The 19,026-nt window shown below is 35.7% G+C and overlaps 1 protein-coding gene across 1 annotated transcript in view; it reads left to right on the top strand.

Moving 5' to 3' along the window:
* The first annotated feature begins 9,991 nt into the window (after positions 1–9,991).
* Positions 9,992–19,026, top strand: part of PDE4D (phosphodiesterase 4D) — a 309,694-nt gene continuing 300,659 nt past the window's right edge. Inside the window, exon 1 of the mRNA XM_041414575.1 lies at positions 9,992–10,260. Coding sequence (XP_041270509.1) covers positions 9,992–10,260 — 269 coding nt within the window. The remainder of the gene's footprint in view (positions 10,261–19,026) is intronic.

The following is a 19,026-nucleotide window of genomic DNA, read 5'->3' as shown; positions in this document are numbered from 1 at the left end:
CCGTTCAATGGCACAGAAAAGGAAGGAAATGATAATGCTTATAATAATAATAATAAAAGAGTTGGAACGTGCAAAACAAGTGATGCCCAAGGCAATTGCTTATCGCTCCCTGATTGATGCCTGGACACTTTCTAAGCAGTGGCCTCCAGCCACCTTTCCTGCTTTTTTAATGTATTAAGCATGATGTCATATAATATGTCCCCTTGGCCAGTTTGGGTCAGCTTGCATGTCTCCAGCTTTCTTGTTGGCTGGGCATGAGAAGCAGGGAAGTCTTTGAATTAGAATATCTACTACTTAACAACAATTAAAGCCATCAGCATTTTATCAATTTTGGGCTCATATTGAATCCAAAAAACAGAGCACCGTACAGCTACTAGAAAGAAAATTAACTCTCCCCCAGCCAAACCCACGACCATATTTACCTGTTATTTAATACTATTTACAAAATATTCAGGTTCCACACTTTCCAATTAATCACCTTGCCTGTCTTTTGATATATACACATAGATACCATTCCCTTAGAAACGAAAATAATATCACCTTGAGGGGAATTTAGCTTTTTCTCGGTGGGTTCTTTTAGTTTTAAAATGGCAGAATCACAGAACGTTAAAAGTCAGAAGGGGTTAACCTAGTACAATATCTCTGCTCAAGCAGGGCCATCCTAGAGCAAGTGGCACAGGATTTTGTCCAGACAGTTCTGGAATATTTTCAGTGAGGGAGACTCCACAACCTCTCCACACAACATGTTCCAGTGCTCTGTAGGCCACCTGCACAGTAAAGAAGTTCTTCCTTATCTGGTTCTTCCTTTTCCAGGTGGAATTTCTGTGCATCAGTTTCTGCCTGTTGCCTCTTGTCCTATTTGGCGCCACTGAGAACAGCCTGGTTCATCCTCTTCTCTCACATACCTGTATACATTGACAAGTTCCCCTCTCAGTCATATCTTCCTGAGGTTGAACAGGCCCAGCTCGCTAAACTTTTACTTGTAAGAGAGATGCTATGGTCCATTTATCATATTTCTTACCCTTGGCTGGAGCTGCTCCAGGAGCTCCATGTGTCTTATGTCCTGAGGAACCCAGAACTGGACACAGCATTCCAGGTGAGGCCTCACCAGAGCTGAGTAGATGAGCAGGATCACCTCCTTTGATCACAATGAGATCAAAGTCCTGTAACTACACACAGATCTATATTTCATCCTGTTTGTTCCCCATATTTCAAGTGCTTGTTTACATTTGATTGTGTCAGTATCCCATTAGGATTGCAGAGGGATGCCCCATACTCTTTTCTTGTAATTAAGTCTTTCACTATTTGTGCTTGCTTGAGCCTCCTTTTGCTACTGGGGTGGTCACTATATCTCTGCCCTTCCCACACCTTGTCTCTTCAAGACTGGAAATATTCCTATCCCACTTCAAATCTGGTTTAAAGTCTCTCAACAAGCCCTGCTGGCTTGTCAGCTAAGATCCTTTACCACCTTTGGGGCAGCCCCATTTTTTACCAGCAGGCTCACTGTTGTTTAAACTGACTGTGATCAAAACCCTTTTTTTTTTTTTTTTTTTTTTTTTTTTTTTCTGGTAACACCTGTCTCAAAGCCAGATATCCATCTGCATGATTATTCTGTTTCTTGCCCCATCATTCAGAGCAAGTGGCAGGACAGAAGAAAATACAGCATATACCCAGGTCCCTTGACCACTTGTCAAGGCCCTAAGTTCTGTCTTGATTGTCCACAACCCTTCTGTTGTTCTCATCACTGCTTACCTAGAAAACCAGTAGAGAGTAATAATGCATGGGTTGAACCAGACTAGGAAGTTTCTTGGTGACATCCTTACCTGGACCTCAGTGATAATACATCTCATGGTTTGTATGGTGGGTTGGGTCTAGTTGGCATATTAGGCCCTCCATTCCTCTAAAAAGGGGACTACTACCCTTCTTTTCTTCATATTTGAGGAGACTGTGATGTGGAGGGTAAGCTGCCCTGCCCTAGGCAATCCCTCTATCCCAGAAGAACCTTCATCCACTTTCTAATTTCCCTGTTTTTCAGATTCCAGGGCCTCAGAGGGTCAAGGTATAAAGAGACTCAATATTTATTCTTAATGGTTATCTTAGGAAGATATCTAATGATCTCAAATATAATAAAACTCCCAGACATCGTGAAAATAAGAAACAAACAGCAGAATTATAAAACTAAACAAACACTAAGCTGCTTTGTGATTTGTCCTTTGGATTATCTCTTTCAGTTAATAGATTTCATATTTTACATGCATATGAAAGGAAATCCCACTGAATCCTTATTTCCTTTTCTGCTTGCTGGCAAATGTTTTTTCAGTGAGCTTTATGTGTGTCCTTTGCTAACATTAAATAGAAGATGCTATGTTAGCATAGAAAGTATAATATAAAGTTCAGCTTAGAATTTTGGATTCTGCAATTGCAACTCTTTAATTTTTGTCAAGTTAGTATGATTTCGTTTCAGTCAGTAATCCAGGGGTGTGATTGTAACACAAATATTTAACATATTCTGTAAAGATCTGCTGATTGTTCTTGCCCTCAGTTTTATAAATGAAAAAAGAGACATTTTGATTGCAGTTATATCTGAGAAGGGTGTTTGAAACATTTAACTTCTCTGAAAATACAGGTGTCCCTTAAATCAGTGGTAAAATGCTGGTACAGATTTGTTTAATTCTGCCTTTAAGTACTCTGGTTTAGGATTTTTCCTGTAGAGGGTGATAGAGGACTGATGATTTCTTTTTTCATTGTCATAGTTTTAGAGATTGTTCCTGTCCCCATTTGAAGTCAATCGACATAGGCTCAGAAAAAAACCTCTCTATAGTAATAATTTTGGCCAGTTTATCAGGTGATCTTAAAGCTCTGCTAATTGTACTTATTGCCTAAATATACCAGTTTTCTTTACCTTACTGCTGCAGTCCTTTGGAGTATCTGATAGCAGGTTTAAATCTGAAGATTGAAATATATGTTTAGATTTAAATATATTTCAGATTTAAATAAATGTATTTTCTATTTAAATATATTTTTATTCTTCTGTAATTATGGTTGCCATATGATGTATCTCAATAAATTATTTCTAGATGTACTAAAATGCCCACTTTGTTTCCATTTTTCTCTAGGACATTATTTATACCTATATTTATAACTTTCTATACTGTGCATCATGCTCTAATTTCATGCAACACCAATCTCTTACTGTACAAAAATTTATATGGCCTATGCAACCAAAAGGATTTTTGAAGGTTTCTTTCCAAGTACATTAAAAAAAAAAAAGTAACAGTATTTCAAACTGCAGAGTAGAATTCTGCAAGATAGAATCAAATGTTGATAAAAGATTTATGGAACCTACTTAAGTCCACTTAAGATTAAGAAAGACACACTATAGAATTGGCAAGGACATAAGTACTTACTGTTGATTCCAGAGAAGTTTCTGAAATTCATACTTTCTGGGACAATTCTATAAAGAAAAAAAGTGTTATTTAAAATATCACAATCGCAAGCTTTTCTGTGTAGGGAGGACATTTTTTTTTCCTTGAAACTCTTTCAGGGTACCAATTCTTAATAACACTGTAGAATAGAATCCTTTGTGTTATTTATGTTCCAGTTCTTTCAAATCTGCAAAGTGACCAACTTAACAGCTATAGAAAAGATACAGAAATTACTCCAAGTGAATTGTACAAGTAATTTTTTTGATGTTTAATTTTATTTTATACTCAAAATTTTAGAAACTTCAGACATCTAAAAACCAACTTATAATAACTGGTTTGAACTGAAGCATTTATAAGTTCAACAACCTAAAAAGGAATCTCCAGGCTCTGAGGCATCCTGTGATACTAAACCGTGTTAAATAGCTATGTTCCTCTTTTAAAGCACTTACTTTTTTGCCATTAAGTAGTAGCTCATCTCGAATTAATTAGTTATGTAGTCTTATTGTAGATGTTTAAACTCATCTTCTTTTCTTCCAGTCTCTCATAGTTTTGTAAATATTTCTTTGAATTCTTCTCAGCTTTTAGTACATGATCAAAATAACAAATTATTTGAAATACAGCAGCTGGTGTAGATTTTTTATAAAGTAAACTCTCTGTGCATGTGTCTGACCTCAGAGAAATGTACTTGTTTATTTGTGCATTACATTCTGGCTTAACCACCATGCTTGGAGAGCCTGGGTAAAGTCTAGTTTGGTAAAACAGATTGCTTGTGCTAGCTTGAGAAATAAACTCTGAAGTTTAGGAATCTGGAATGTTGATGTACTTTTTGCTAAGTACTTATGATACTTTATAATCCTTAGAATTTTGCAAAGCCATGATGCATTCACTGATATCAATAGGCAAAATTATGCTCCCATGATTAGGCTATACAGTTTTCTAAAGATTCTAACAGTATCTGTCATGAGTATACCCTTTAGAGATCTAGGATTACAACCAAAAACTTGCTTAGCTGCTATGCTATTAAATGAAGTCTATATCCTCATGAAACACAGACTAGGGGATTGGACTCAGCGTGGTTCCTTCTGTGCTGTGTCCTTTCCACTGACCTCTCCTTTCCCTTCTCCTCAGGACTGCTCTTCAAAGAAATTTATGCTTGTAATTGTTTTTTTGCTCATGTGGGCCAAGTATTTTCCTTGGAATTAGTAGTTATCAGATATGTTTGTGCATTGCAGTGGGGGAAATGCTGCTTAACCCTCCTGCCTGTTCTTTGACATAATTGTGTAAAGTGCATTAATTTCCCTTAATCTAACCCCATAAATTGTGGGGGTTTTGGTTTTTTGTTTGTTTTTGTAGAATCATGACAACATTTGCAAACATGGGAAAAAAATTATTGATGAAGTCACGTTTCATTGACTTGCAAAGTGAATTTAAGCTGATATTCTGAAACATTTTTATTAGAAACTTCTTGAGAATGGAAGTGCTCCAGAATTTTAAGTCATAGCAAATGGTTTTTTTCCATTGTGCTAAACATACCATACCCAGCTTCATGTGTATTCTGTTCCTCTTTTGAAAATATATTTGTGGATGTATATGTATCTGATTATGATTTTGAAAGGTGTTCTAATGCCATTTTAGGTAACATTGTTCTGTTAGGATATTAAAAATGTCTCAGATCAAAGACAAAAAGTGAATACAGCAGCCTAGAATTTCCTTTGAATATTTAGAGGTTTATGTGTTTCCCTTACCTTGGTCTGTTAAAGGATTTATCTCTTGGTATGTGGCTGCCATTTCTATGCTAAGTGCAACTAATCCCCTTCTAAGTTACCTGTAGGAAGCTGCAGGGTACCTGTGGTCTCCTCAGCAGACCATGCATGTAACTGCTCGGAAAACATTGGTCTGATAAGCATTACCCTGCAAATGGCAAATTCATGAATACCATCCCAGCTGTTTGGGAATGTGACAATTGGCAGGTATTGAACTTTGCTAACACATAACATTTTATTAAGACTTCAATCACCTGATGACTTCTTCTTTTATACTTTTCTTCCTCAATACTATGCTCCTCAATTAATTTATTAACCTCTCTTTCCAAATAAGAATCATATTACCATCCAAGATTCTTATTTTCTACCTTATCTGGAACAATGGTCTTCCATCACACCATACCTTCAGTAATATGTTATTTACTCCAGGAAGTTAAACCATGGCATAGCAGCCATTCTTCACAGCCACCTCTGGCTTTTTCTTCTTTTCTCTCCACTTCTGTGCCACTCTCTGGTGCCCTGGTGCCTCAGCGTGGTCTGGCCTTACAGCTGCTCCTGCTTTGAGCAGGAGAGTGGGCTTGATCAGGGGAGGTCATCATTAACTTCTGTGACCCTGTGATACTGATCTGCTTCTTTCAAAGAAGTAACACATTGGAGGGTTGGTTTTGGCTTGCACTCCTATGTGTCTGGAATTCTCTACTTGGTCCTAAGTAAGATGTAAAAAAAAGCTCTGCTCTTTCCAAGTGGCTGCATTTATTCTCTGATAAGAAAAACCTTGTTCAAGGTAATTTAAAATAGATACAATCACATAGTAGATTTTTTTATGCTGATTAGCAGTTAAAATATTAAAATAAGTTTATCATACTCTGTGTTCAAAGTAGTTGTTACAAAAAAAGTACTTTAAAATCCTTGGTTATTGTCTTTTATGTGAGATCAAATACTTATTTAATCTTGCACAGTACTCTCTGCAGAACTAATTAACTTATTCTTTCTATATTCAGCAACTCAGAAAGTCTTTGTAATTAACAGAAAAGTAAGCACTTTAAGCCTGTATTTTTTAAAGTACATTTTTCATAAGGTACATATTTCTTGTGAAAGATTGTAAAAAGTAAAATTAATTAATTTCATTTTTAGTATCTTTAGGTGGTCACTGGAAGACAATAAAAGCTACTGGCTCTTCTAGATTTTTTGTAATGAATTTCCCTCATTAGGAGATTCTAGTTCTGTGCTTTTGTCTTGAGCTTTACAATGATGCAGTTGAATGTATAGCAGGCAGAATTACATCTATTCTTATTATATAACTTTTACCTATGAGATGTGACTATACAAAATCTGCAAAATTAAATTTAACTGTCAGTGCCTTTAAATAGGACAATACAACATGCTTAAAGTACTGTCAAGATGAACTGTTAGAAATTAGGTATGTATCAGCTCTCAAATATCTTTTTTCAAAAGAACCAGTAAATACACATATTTATTTTGATTGAATATAAGAATATAAATAGAAGTTTTTTCAGAGATTTCATTTCAGTATGGAAGAGCCCAGGAAATTACCTCATTAGAATAATAAAAGCATGCGAAAATGCTTTTTTGAGGAAGTTTTTAAAAGTTTTATTAATAATTTTGGTGATCTTTGTAAGAAAATGAGATGTTTTTATTAAAACACAGTCTGGTAGGGTTATTTCCCAATTAATCTTTATGGAAAAATAAGTACTTTGCTGTCTTTTTTAAAAATAAATTACACTGGAAATGCTATTTTTTCTTTATGGAGCAGTTTTCTTTCAAGTCTTTATTCTAGTATCTGCATAAACACCTTATGCTATTGCCACTTCTCTTCCTTTTTTTCCCCACAATTACTGACTTTTAATCTGACCATTTTGTCTAACTCACATAATGCTTATTTGATATTGCTGAAAGTTAGATCTCTGCTTTTGATTACAGTGAAGACTCTTCATGTTTCTTGTCTGTAATAAAAATCAGTCCACAGGCTTTAATTTAAATTTTAAAAAATTTAAAATCATGCTTGAGACTTTTCATAGCTTTTCTTTTTTCCTTTGAGCCAAAATGAGGTGTCTGAGGCATGGATAATCTATGTTCAGAAATTTAACCTACTAACACAGTCAGGAAAAGCATTTAATTAGCTGTTCAGGCAAATAATGACTTGGTTCACTTCTTCTATTAAAAGGATTTATCCTGCTGTTCTGTATATGTAGTATGTTACCTCTTTGAAAATGTAACAAACCCTCTCAATACCTGTAATGCAAGGTGTCAACGGCCCTTGTTGACTTAGTTTAAGAACAAGGCTAATAAAACTGCTGGTCCATGGGCTTTCCTCTTCCATAATTACCTTTGAAACATAGAACAACTTAAAATATGATCCCGGGCCCACTATGATAAATGTTAATGGTCTTAATGACATCATTGATTGTTGCTCTCCAGTGGGTCAGTCTGACTAGTTTTATAAAGCCACCGCAGTTGTCTGAAGACTATGCTTTGGAATAGACATCAGATGGCAGTATTTCATAGCATAAAAGAACATAACTCTCCTTACACAGACTGCGTTACCTAAAAGAAGTACTTGGAATTATTATGCAATTGCTAGTGTTTTTTACTTAAGAATAAAAAATAACAGTCTAACAGAGGGTGATATGTTTGTTCTTCACAGTTAAAAACATTTTAATATAGCATGCTTTTATTTTGTCTACTTGCTGAAGTCCAGTTCTGTGTGTACTACTCTTCCAATCAAGAAGGTGTGAAAGCAGTTATTGTGGTAGTTATGATTTAATAAAATTCTTAGTCTGTCTGTGAAATAACCCCTTATCTCCAGTTTTAATCTTATTCTTAATGAAATATCTTAAAATGTTGGGGTTTTTTGTAGTTTTAATAATGTCTGGGCCTTATTCTATATTTGGTCAGTGTTAATTTTTACATAATGATTAAATTTTCCATAAAATCTTAGAAAAATACACAAAAACATAATGCACAGTGATTTCTGCATTCTGTAGTGCTGTTCAATACTGAGTTAAATTTGCAAGTACATTGTTATCAAATTTCTCATATGACGCAGTACAGTTAGAACTTGTCTACATAATGGGGTTGACACCTGATAGCAGTGTCATTCTTAATGTAAGCTGACCTTTCCTCTGCTGTTCTCCTCTACTCCTGTCATCATAATGATCTTCCCTTTATAATCCTGATCAGGAATTCTGGCTTCAGTGCTGAGTACAAAGGTGATTCCTCTCCATTGTGGGAGAAAGCTGCTTTTGCAGGATTTCTGATTTTGCTGCAAAACAGGGAGCAGTATTTGCCTTTCACACCTGGTCATGCAATTGTAAACACCCTTCACCTCACTAAAAGCCAAGACACTGTGTGTGCTTTAAAGGAAATTCTTATTCACAAAGGAAATTCTAAGACAAAATATAAGAGGAACAATATTTTGCAACAATGAAAATTATATGAAACCAGTGTTCTTATTTTAAAAGGATATCTCTCTCAGAGAAATCTCTGACAAAATGTTGATTCTTTGTTCCTGTAGGATGAACAGGAAGTATGGTTATAACTGAAAAGACTGTTGTTTTTACTGTTGTTGCAAAACCAAACTTTAAGCAAATTTTCACCTGCTTCCCTTTATTAGAGTTCATCTGCTATTAGTGAGTTATCAACACAGTTTAACATGTTTATAAAAGCTTTGTCTTCCATAATAAATGAAGTTAGTTATTTTATTAAAACTTAAAAAAAGTATAAGGCTCAGATTTGATTGACAAAGGTGTTGTTGTATCATAAAATTGCACCATTATTTGCATAATTACATGAAAATAAATATGAAATTTATTACCTGTATGCATTCCAAATAAATGCAAGTAGTTTTGCCTTTTTATCTTCTGGAAGTTCTCTGAATAGCTTTTGATATTTTATCTCTCCATCATCTGTGAATAGAAAAAAAGGCATTTCCTTAGTTCAAACAGTAGTAAAATTATGATGAAAATACTAAAATAAGAATATCTCATTAAACACATGCTAGTAGCTGTCATAGTCTTATTTTATGTGCATCTCTTAAATGCTAGGTTTGTTTTTTTGAAGAATATAAGGTAGCAAGTATCTGACTTCCCTAAACGCATTTGAATACTGGCTGTGACAAACTGACTTGAGGGCAGGGAGGAGAAGGCAGAAACTAAGCCCTTTTTAGACTATTTGATCATAGCATTTTTTAGTTTAATAGGTAATCATTTGAAATCTTAAATTTTTCCTGGGGACAAAGATGAACATGATAGATCCTTGAAAAAACAGAAGAGCTTCAGCAGTCCCTCTTCCTCTCCACCTCCCTGAAGGTTCAAGAATAAGCAAAGGAAATAATAATCAAACAAAAGGAGCACACATCTGATGTTTAAGCCCTCCTCCAGCAGTTTTTATGTACATAACCAGAAGTCACTCAAGCAGCTGCAGCACATTAGTTACGATAGTTTAACAGGCAGCTTTACAGCTCTGATAAACGTTGTGCTAAAGCAATTTCTTCCTCCCGTGCTCACTTGCTATGATAGCTCAGAAGTGATCTTTGGCAGCAGGGCTGTGAAAGGAGTGGTAATGTTTAATCGGTTTCTGTGGAGGAGTTAGCTTGCTTTTTCCTTTGTAGATCATTATCTATAGAAAGACGTTAAGGGCAGGCAACACCATGTTGAAAACAGAATAGGCTGAACTGGTGCAGGGTGTCTGAACAGTTCTTGGGACCTGATTTAGAACAGAAGTATTTTAAACAGTTAGGCCAACATTCGATTGTATTAGACCTTTATAACAAAGTTGAGAAACATGGCTCAGCAGACAAGTCCAGACAATTTGCCTGTTCCTGAAGTGGATAATACACACAGTCAAAATCCATGTCTAAATGAAGATCTTGTGAAGACCCTGAGGGAAAACCTGTTGCAACATGAAAAGTCCAGGACAACTCGAAAATCTTCACCTGCTTCTCCCCGGCTGTGTCCAGTTATTTCTCCTCGAAACTCTCCAAGGCTCTTGAGAAGAATGTTTTTAAATAGCAACATACCAAAACAGCGTCGTTTCACTGTGGCACATACCTGGTAAGCGCTGAGGTGGTTGAGATAAAATATTAATTTTTTTAATGGAATATTTATCTCCATGATGTTTGTGCTTCTGTTTCTTGGTTTGATCACTGCATTAATCTCTCTGGTTGAAAAAGACAGTTCTAATTTGTGACTAAACTTAATTGCAGTCCAGAAGTTTTAAATAGCAATTCATATGATGTTAGAAAATATATATTTCATTGTACAAAGGCTGCTAAATTTCCTCTGATTTCTAAGGTAACAACTCCAGTCTTTCCTCTAGCTGCAAACTAAAAAGAAGTACTTATCTCATTCTGTGCTGTTCTGGCCAGAGTGACTTGGCAATTCTTTTCTTTAATGTGCCTGTTGAAAACATTATGTTTTTTTAATTGACAATTTTGGATCCCTCAGCCTCTTAGCAGAATAACATAAGTCTATGTATCTTTTAACAGTGCTCAAATTAAGAAGGACACGATAAAGAAGAATGATAGCAATACATATTTTGTGTGAAACAGTGATTTTTATTAAAGCAGTTGCTAGAAAAACAGGAAAGGTGGTAAGGGAAGCCCTTGGTAAATGATTCACTAGTAGCATTTCTTTGGTAACTTGATCACTTCTTAGATGTGTTTGTGATCAAATCTGAAAAGGACATTGATTTTTTGCATCTATCTCCTGTATTATTTCATTACTTTTAAAATTATTCTTTCAAAAGATGTTGTATATGAGATTATTGTAACTCAAAACCACATTTGTGTTTGTTTTGATGGTCCTGAGATGTTTGGGTTTTTTAATTGTGAGTTCTTCCCTACCCCGCCCTGCCTACCCCCCCACCATTAGTCCTCTAACAAAAATGTAATATAAAGAAAGGAGGGTGATGACATATGTTCAAAGAAAACAAGTCATGCTTTCTAAGTAGCAAAGAAATATGTTCTTGAAATTTATCTTCATTTGTCTGAAATTAGATCTACACTATAACTGTGTGATTGGTATGTGCATTGCACATTGTATACTGATGTGCTCAAACCTTTACTATATATGTATTTATGTAAAGTATTTCTTGTATGAAAAAAAAAAAAAATTTACCACTGAAAAACATTAGAAAAAAATGTGCCTTTAAGAATACTTTTTTGAAACCAATGTACCTGTTCAGATATTGAATGTGTAAAATAGAAAACTGAATTAAATCAGGATATTTAATGTTTTTTTAACAATTATGCATAAATCCCAACTGCTGTTGTGTGTTAAATAATTTATAAAACATTCTATACATAAGAATGTGCAGGTTAAAAAAGTAATCCAGGCAGATCTGGCTTACAATGTTAGATGAAAAAAAATTCTGAAGGTTTAGAGAGGGAAATTATCATGTGTGATTATGCATGTGTGGGCAGTCCAGTATGACAGACAAAGAAAGGGGACTGATGTGAAGTTAACAAACATGTTTAGGCAACATAAAAGGACACAGACTTGCACAGTATTAAAAAGTGAAATTTTGTTTAAATGCACTTTCTCTAGTGAGCTTCAGAAGTTTCCGTAGAATACCTTTTTCACCATGATGAATGTAGAAAACACTTGAGGTTTTCCCAAATGTGTGAAATACTAGACCTGAAATCAATACTTCATTGTTATGATTTATGGGATGGGCTGATCAGGGTAATAATGTTTCTTTTCAGCAAGTAGAGAAGTACAGAGTCAAGCAGCAAGTTACAGTGAATTACCTAGGAACCAGCAAAGAACAATATTTCTGAAGTGACAAAGCAATGACATACGTGAGCAGACTTACAGGCTTATGGGTTTACAAAGGGCATACAAAATTTATTACCAAAGACCATCCAGTCTGTAGTTACTGATATGTCCTCACTTGGTTATCTAGTCAGAAAACTGAGATGCTATGTGATAGACCTGTAGCTATATAGGCATTATAGTGGTTTTAATTCCATGTGCATATAATCTACTTTAGACAGCTTATAGGAAAACAGTACATTTGAATATGGAGTACTTGTGACCTTAATTCAAAATGTTGTACTATGATGTATCCGTTTGGGGGTTAGTTCGGCCCACTGTAGTAATGAGCATCTCTGCTTTATTTTTCTTTTATTTCTAATGTAATTGGTTTTGTAATTTAAGAAAAGTTGTTGAATTCACGTGTACATCTTTTTTGTTTATTGCACTGTTCATACAGGCATTAAAAATTTTAATATCATGATCTTATTCAAACCACCAGTAAGTTGGTAAGGCATTCTGACTTTGCAAAATGTCATTAATTTTATTTTTTTTATTTTCGTATTTTTTCTGGTGATTAGATTATGTATGTAGGTAGCATAGGAAGCAAATGTATGTCGCTAAAGATACTACAGTGTGTTGCAGTGATGACAAACAGCCACCACAGATCCAGAGTGCTAAAACCCCCTAATTTAGATTGTACCTAGCTTCCTGATTTCAAGGTCCTGAAACAGCATTCACATACAGTCAGGAAGTGAGTGGGAGTTTGGTGAATTGTTCTGGCAGTCCATTTCTCCCACTTTTTTGTCATAAAGTCTACAGCTCGCCCTCTGTAATGGCTTGTATTGTAAAACTTTTGACACCAAAATGCATTTTCTTTATCACGTGACCATTATCTTTTCAGAGTAATAATTGGGTTATCACTTTTAGTCATTTTACAAGTCCTTCTCTACTTCCTTTTTTTTATTCTTCTCTAGTTGTACCCCTGAATTCATTCAAGCACTTGAAAGAAAAACTGCTACTTGAAGGATTCTAGAGAGGAAAAGGTACAGCCTTCATAGTTGAAATAGAAGGGTTTAAGTGGCAGAGGTGCATAAGGCCTTCATTTTTGTTGGAGAAATTGCCGAATATCCCTCAGTTTCCACGAATGTTAGTTCTGCCTAAAACTGAAATTAAAACTAGTTATCTTGAGCTTTTAGCCTGGATTCCGCTCAGTCTGTAAACAATATCAGTCTACAGTCTGTAGGAAAAAAACACAGCAACTACAAGTGTTTAAGTTTTGTGGCCAGGATTTCAAGCAAATGCTACCCAAACCTAAATTATATTTCCTCATAAATCTGTCTTATATTGTATTACTGTAAAAGTATTCATAATGCTTTAAGACCTGACCAATATAGTGACACCACAGCACATATTACAGCTGGACATGGACAAGATAAATTAAGTCCTCTGGTATGTGCTTGACAAAGTCAGTTTCTGGATTGTCTTGATCTGCTCTTCGTAAGGCTTTTAAAATGGGCTGATTATCTCGGTGCCTTTTGGCAGGACAGATCTGTCCTGCCAAGGGTGGAATCACACATGCTGTGATTTGTGAGGAGCGAGGGAAAGAGACTGTCAGTTCTCCTCTGTGTTGACATCCAGTGTGTGTGATCCCTCACACACACACTGGCCAAAGATCTGTGGAAGGATGTTTAGATACTTTAAGTCATACACTCTTAACTCATGTAGAAAGTTAACTCATGTAGAAAGTCAGCTTTCCTTAATTTTCTATGATAAATTCCTTTCTGTAAAGGGAGGAAAAGCAAGAAAGATAAATATTTGGAGCAGGATAGTAAGGTCAGTGGAACATAACAACTAAATTATATCTGTCTAATTGAAAGGATGAAGTCATGGAACACATGTGCTTGGTTTTTTTTACTTGTTTGCTGCCTTAATACTTCTCAATGAATACAAAATGATCCACCAGTTGGTTTTTTCTGTGTGGTACATAACTTTGGACAGTGTATTTGCTGCCTTTGTGATTTGTGTGTGTGTGTGTTGTGTTGTGTATGTGTACGTGTGTGCTCAGAGAGAGCAGCTAGTGATATATGCCTGTCTTCCAAGTCATATAAAGTGGATTTGTTAATTCACAGGTCCAGTGTGAGGGTTTCCCTTTGATAACTGTTCCCTGTCCAGCTCTTATGGAGTTCATTTAGTACTTCCTGGGGTTCAGGGCGTTGTGCTCTTTAGAAGTTTTTTAAAAACATGTACCCACAAACCTAAGAATTTAATGCAATTAATAATACAAGTATGTGCTCAGTTAAATGGAGTACTTTAATCTGAATTTAGTCAGTCTTTGTCCCCACCCATAGTAAATATTTTACATTGACTTTGGCATTCAGATATGAAAACGATAGATGCCTTAGAAATAGTTTAGATAGATATGGGTAAGGTGTGCCATTTTAAGTTTCAGGAATGTAACTGTCATAAGTGTACCCATAAAACCAGGTTTGTCTTTATTTTTATTGCACAATATCTTTTCATGCACTTTTACTGCTAATTACAAAAAACAACAAAGCGTCAACTGTTAGCTATAGGTAGATTGCAGAAGAGCAACTTACTTAATTTGATGTGATTCTACATGCCCTGGTTCAGTACATTTCAAACTGTTAAACCAGAATGAAGCTCTACTGCACTGAATCAATATATTTTTTATCACTACTCTTTTCTTCCAACTTTCAGTATAAATTTTGGTAAAAGATTTTTAATACCTGTGTTTTCTTCTCTGTCACTAGTCTGTGCTTTTCAGGAAATAAAGTAATTGCATTTTGGCATATGGAAGTAATTTCAAAATGAAGAAACATCAAAGCAGATATCTATACAAGGTAGTAAGTGAACAACTACTTCAGAAAATCAAATATATACTGGGCTGCATCCAAAGCAACATGATCATCAGATTGTAGGAGGTTTACTCCATGCTGGTCAGACCCCACCTGGAGTACTGCATACAGTTCTGGGGTCCCCAGCAGAGGAATTACATGGACCTGTTGAAGCACGTTTAGAGAAGGAACAAAAAAATGATCAGAAGGATGGGACACTTGTCTTGTGAGGAAAGGCTTGGGGAGTAGAGTTGTTCAGCATGGAGATGAGGCTTCATGTAGAGTTTAAGAGGGGATTGCTTGGGTAAGATGATGTTTACCATCAAGTTTGAGTTGCATCAAATAAGATGTAGTTTAACAAGGGCAAGTGATGGATTTTGCCAAAATCCCAAGACAGAACCATGCTGGCTGGGTAGAGACTGAAGAATGAGAGGCTGGAGAGCAGTGCCATGGAGAGGGCCCTGGGATTCTGGTCCATGGAAAGCTGAACATGAGCCAGCAGTGCCCTGGCAGCCAGGAGGGCCAAGCGTGTCCTGGGGGCATCAGGGACAGCATGGCCAGCCGGGCAAGGGAGGGGATTGTCCTGCTCTGCTCTGAGCTGGGGCGGCCTCACCTCCAGTGCTGGGGGCACTTCTGGGTGCCACAATAAAAAAAGGACAATAACCTATTAGAGAGCATCCAAAGGAAGGCCACAAGGATGGGGAAGGGTCTGGAAGGGAACTCATGTGAAGAGTGGTTCAGGTCACTTGATTTATTCAGCCTGGAGGAGACTAAGGAGAGACCTCACTGCAATTTAGAGCTTCCTTGTGAAGGAAAATGGAGGGGCAGGTACTGATCTCTTCACTCTTGTGACCAGTTATAGAACTCAAGGAAAAGTCACGAAGCTGGGCCAGGGTATGGTTAGGTTGGATATCAGGAAAACATTTTTCCCCCAGTGGGTGGCTGGGCACTGAAACAGGCTCCCCAGTGCAGTGGTCACAGCACCAAGCCTGACAGAGTTAAAACCCCATTTAGATAACACTCTCAGGCACATGGTGTGACTCTTGGGGTGTCCACCATACGTCCAGGGGTTGGACTTGCTGTTCCTGCTGGGTCTCTTCCAACTCAGCATATTCTATGATTCTATGATGGTAAAGTGCATATATGCCTATGTAATCTCACTTGTTCTAAATAAATTAAAAAATTCTCAGTTTCTTCTACTACTTCCTTGTTTTTTCTCACATAAATTTTATTCACACTTTCTAAATCGGATCACTCATATTCTATAAAGCTTTAGCAAGGTAACAACTGGCATATTAGAATGGACTCTCTTCCATTTTTTCATACTTTTTAGACTGAGCTATCACAATATTTTTCTACAAAAATATGTGAACCAATTTACATAAAATATACCATCTTGTATAAGGTAACTCAATCCCCATATCCACTCTGTTACATTAGGAGGTGCATGCTGGTATGAATGCATAGGTTTGTGGGGCAGAGAAAAAGAATAAGCTTTGAGAACATGATGCTCTCTGATATTTTATAGAATGATTTGTGGTAAGCTAAGAATGTTTCACAATGGTATTAACTACTGACAGGTTTATTTACCACAGATAAATAATACTGCTTCTGCACAGCTGAAGAAAGACAGATGAGGAAAAAGTTAATCTTTCCATAAAGAAAGAAATGGCAAAGATGCATTTTCTCAAATAAGAGTTGGGTTAAAGAGAGCTCGTAGTACTGGGTAGGACATTGAAAATCACTTCAGAAAGATCAGTGAGCAATCAAAGACTAAATTCTAAGTTTTTGTTGTACAGGGAAAAATAACTGAGCAAGGAAGAGCAGAGCAAAAGAGTGATAGATTTGGCTGACTAGATTTGGTAGTACAGGAATTGTCATTTGTAAAAATACCTGTTGCATCTCCTTTTCTTTCAAAATAAAGTGTATCTCAACAATTTTGATTGAGCCTTTTTTTCTTGTATATGACCTGTTTGCCTTGTAAAATTGGAATTTCTTCATTAGTTTTAGTTACCAAAGTACTATGCCTGGACCATGATATTTTCTGACCTATGGTCTTTAATGGTATGTCCTGTGTTAGACAGACTTTGGGAGAAATTCTAAAAAAATTAGCAGTGGTGAAACAGATTTCTTGGCATTCTACTTTTGTTTAGTACCTACCTCAAAACCTTAAATCACTTTGCTAAAGTGCTATTAATCCCCAAAGTTTTTATTATATCTTACTCCAGTTGTATCACAAGCAATTATACATGACTGTAAAGGTTTTAAATATTGTACTCTTGTGATGTGATATTATCTGTTTTCTAGACTTTTTTTGAAAATATGCAAAAGGTTTCAGTAGGTTTTACTACAAGCTTTTTAGTTTACTGTGTAACACAAGCCTGTTACACTGAAAAAGTCTTCCACATTGCTCCTTACTGCATTACTCTGATTGCCCTTTGCAAACTTGCTATTTTCATTTTCACTTTGCATGAGTAAATTACTATTTTATTGGTGGTAAAAGTTTATTTGTTCTTGACCCATGGGATCTTGCCTGGATTTTTTCTGGTTTTTTTTTTTTTTTTTTTTTTTTTTTTTTTTTTTTTTTTTTTTTTTTTTTTGTTTTGTTTTGTTTTGTTTTGTTTGTTTGTTTGTTTGGTTTTTTTTTGTTTTTTTTTTTGTTTTTTTGTTTTTTTGTTTGTTTTCAGTTTGATACTAAGTTTTATGACAGCTCAAATTTGTATTGCAAAGTGAGCCATTCCCTCCATCTGGAGTATTGAGTCTTCTGTACTTTGGCCTTAAAGATTTCATAAGTTCTATACAGAAAACTTTAAAGTTTCCAATGTGTTATAAAATAGTCAGAAGTTTATTTCCCCTTTTGTTTTCTTTTAGTAATTCATATCTTTAGATGTGTTTGTCATGGGAACAGATATTACAATTTTTTTAGCACAGTCTAACAGTGACCAAGCTTTTTCTTTCATACATTCTTGAAGAGCTTCATCTTCTTTGGGAATTGTAGGTATTACTCCATTTTTCCCCCTCTTTTGGCATTTCTTCTGTATCTCATGACCTTTTTGGCATTTTATTCTCCTGTTTCATTTAGTACTGCATGTTATTTTTTCCACTGGTCATCAAGGAGAACACTGAGCTTAAAATTTGCAAGAGTTTGTTCCAACAATAGATAAATTAATATTTAAGTGAGAATGAGGATTGGGAGAAGGGTCTCATCATCTCTGTCTGTCAAGCTACCAGTTCTTTAAGGAGCAACTCTTAGGTGGTGTTGTGGTCACTGCTTTTAGTTGTTCTCACATAACTCGATATTTCAAGGTGGAACCAGCAAATTTTACTCTGCCAGTGGGCAGGATACTATCAGACTTTGACTTTATATGGAAAGCGGTGAAACATTTGCAGAAGGCTGATTTCTGTCGTGATCTGGGGAAATATGCAGGTTTAGAACTGTTGTCTGTCTTCAAGTTCCTTAGCCTGTATATGCAGTAGTCCCTCTGTTGTGGTGGGATGCTGCCAGACCTGTCCTTTCATTAATTCACTCCTAACGTTTGATCTTGGTCACTAGAGAAACTTGTTAACATTGTAATTATCTTGTAAAACTTCTATTGCTACCATGTGTAGTATTTGCAATGTACTGTACATTGTATTATACTGTATTTTACTATACAGTAAATCTGTTGTGTGTTGACTTTGCATCTTCTAAACCCTCAAAAAGCTCCCTTATCTTCTTCATCATCAAACAGGCATGACAGTTCATGGCTAATGCTTCCTATTGGCAGAAAACTTTTCTTCTGGTAGTTGTATATTCCCCTCTTAGTAAATAATCAGTATCTCCTATCTGTTATTTTCAGTGGTTTACTTTCACTAAACCTCTGCATTCAGTTGTTAGAAAAAGGACACATACAGAATTAATAAGAAGAAAGTAAAATTTACATGCACAGGGTGAAAAACAAGACAAAAAGGATATACTGTGTTTCATTTATTTTTGTTTTTTATGAAGAAACACTCATGGTCATGTTATAATGTTTTAATTATGACCTGTTTTCTTAGTTTGTATTTTTCTTAGTGATCACTTCTCTTTGGTATTCTTCGGTGTACCAAATTTATCAACACTCATGAAGTATTCTTATTGTAACGTAGAACTTATCAGTTATAATCTCACTGTGACAGGTGCTTAACAGGTGTATTCCTGATAGTGGAGTAAAGTTATTGTAGGCTA

Source organism: Onychostruthus taczanowskii, unplaced genomic scaffold, assembly GCF_017590055.1.
Source record: "Onychostruthus taczanowskii isolate IOZ18803 unplaced genomic scaffold, ASM1759005v1 scaffold46, whole genome shotgun sequence".
Classification (NCBI taxonomy): Eukaryota; Metazoa; Chordata; class Aves; order Passeriformes; family Passeridae; genus Onychostruthus; species Onychostruthus taczanowskii.
Note: the sequence above shows the minus strand (reverse complement) of the source record. Positions and strands in the feature narration are given on the sequence as shown.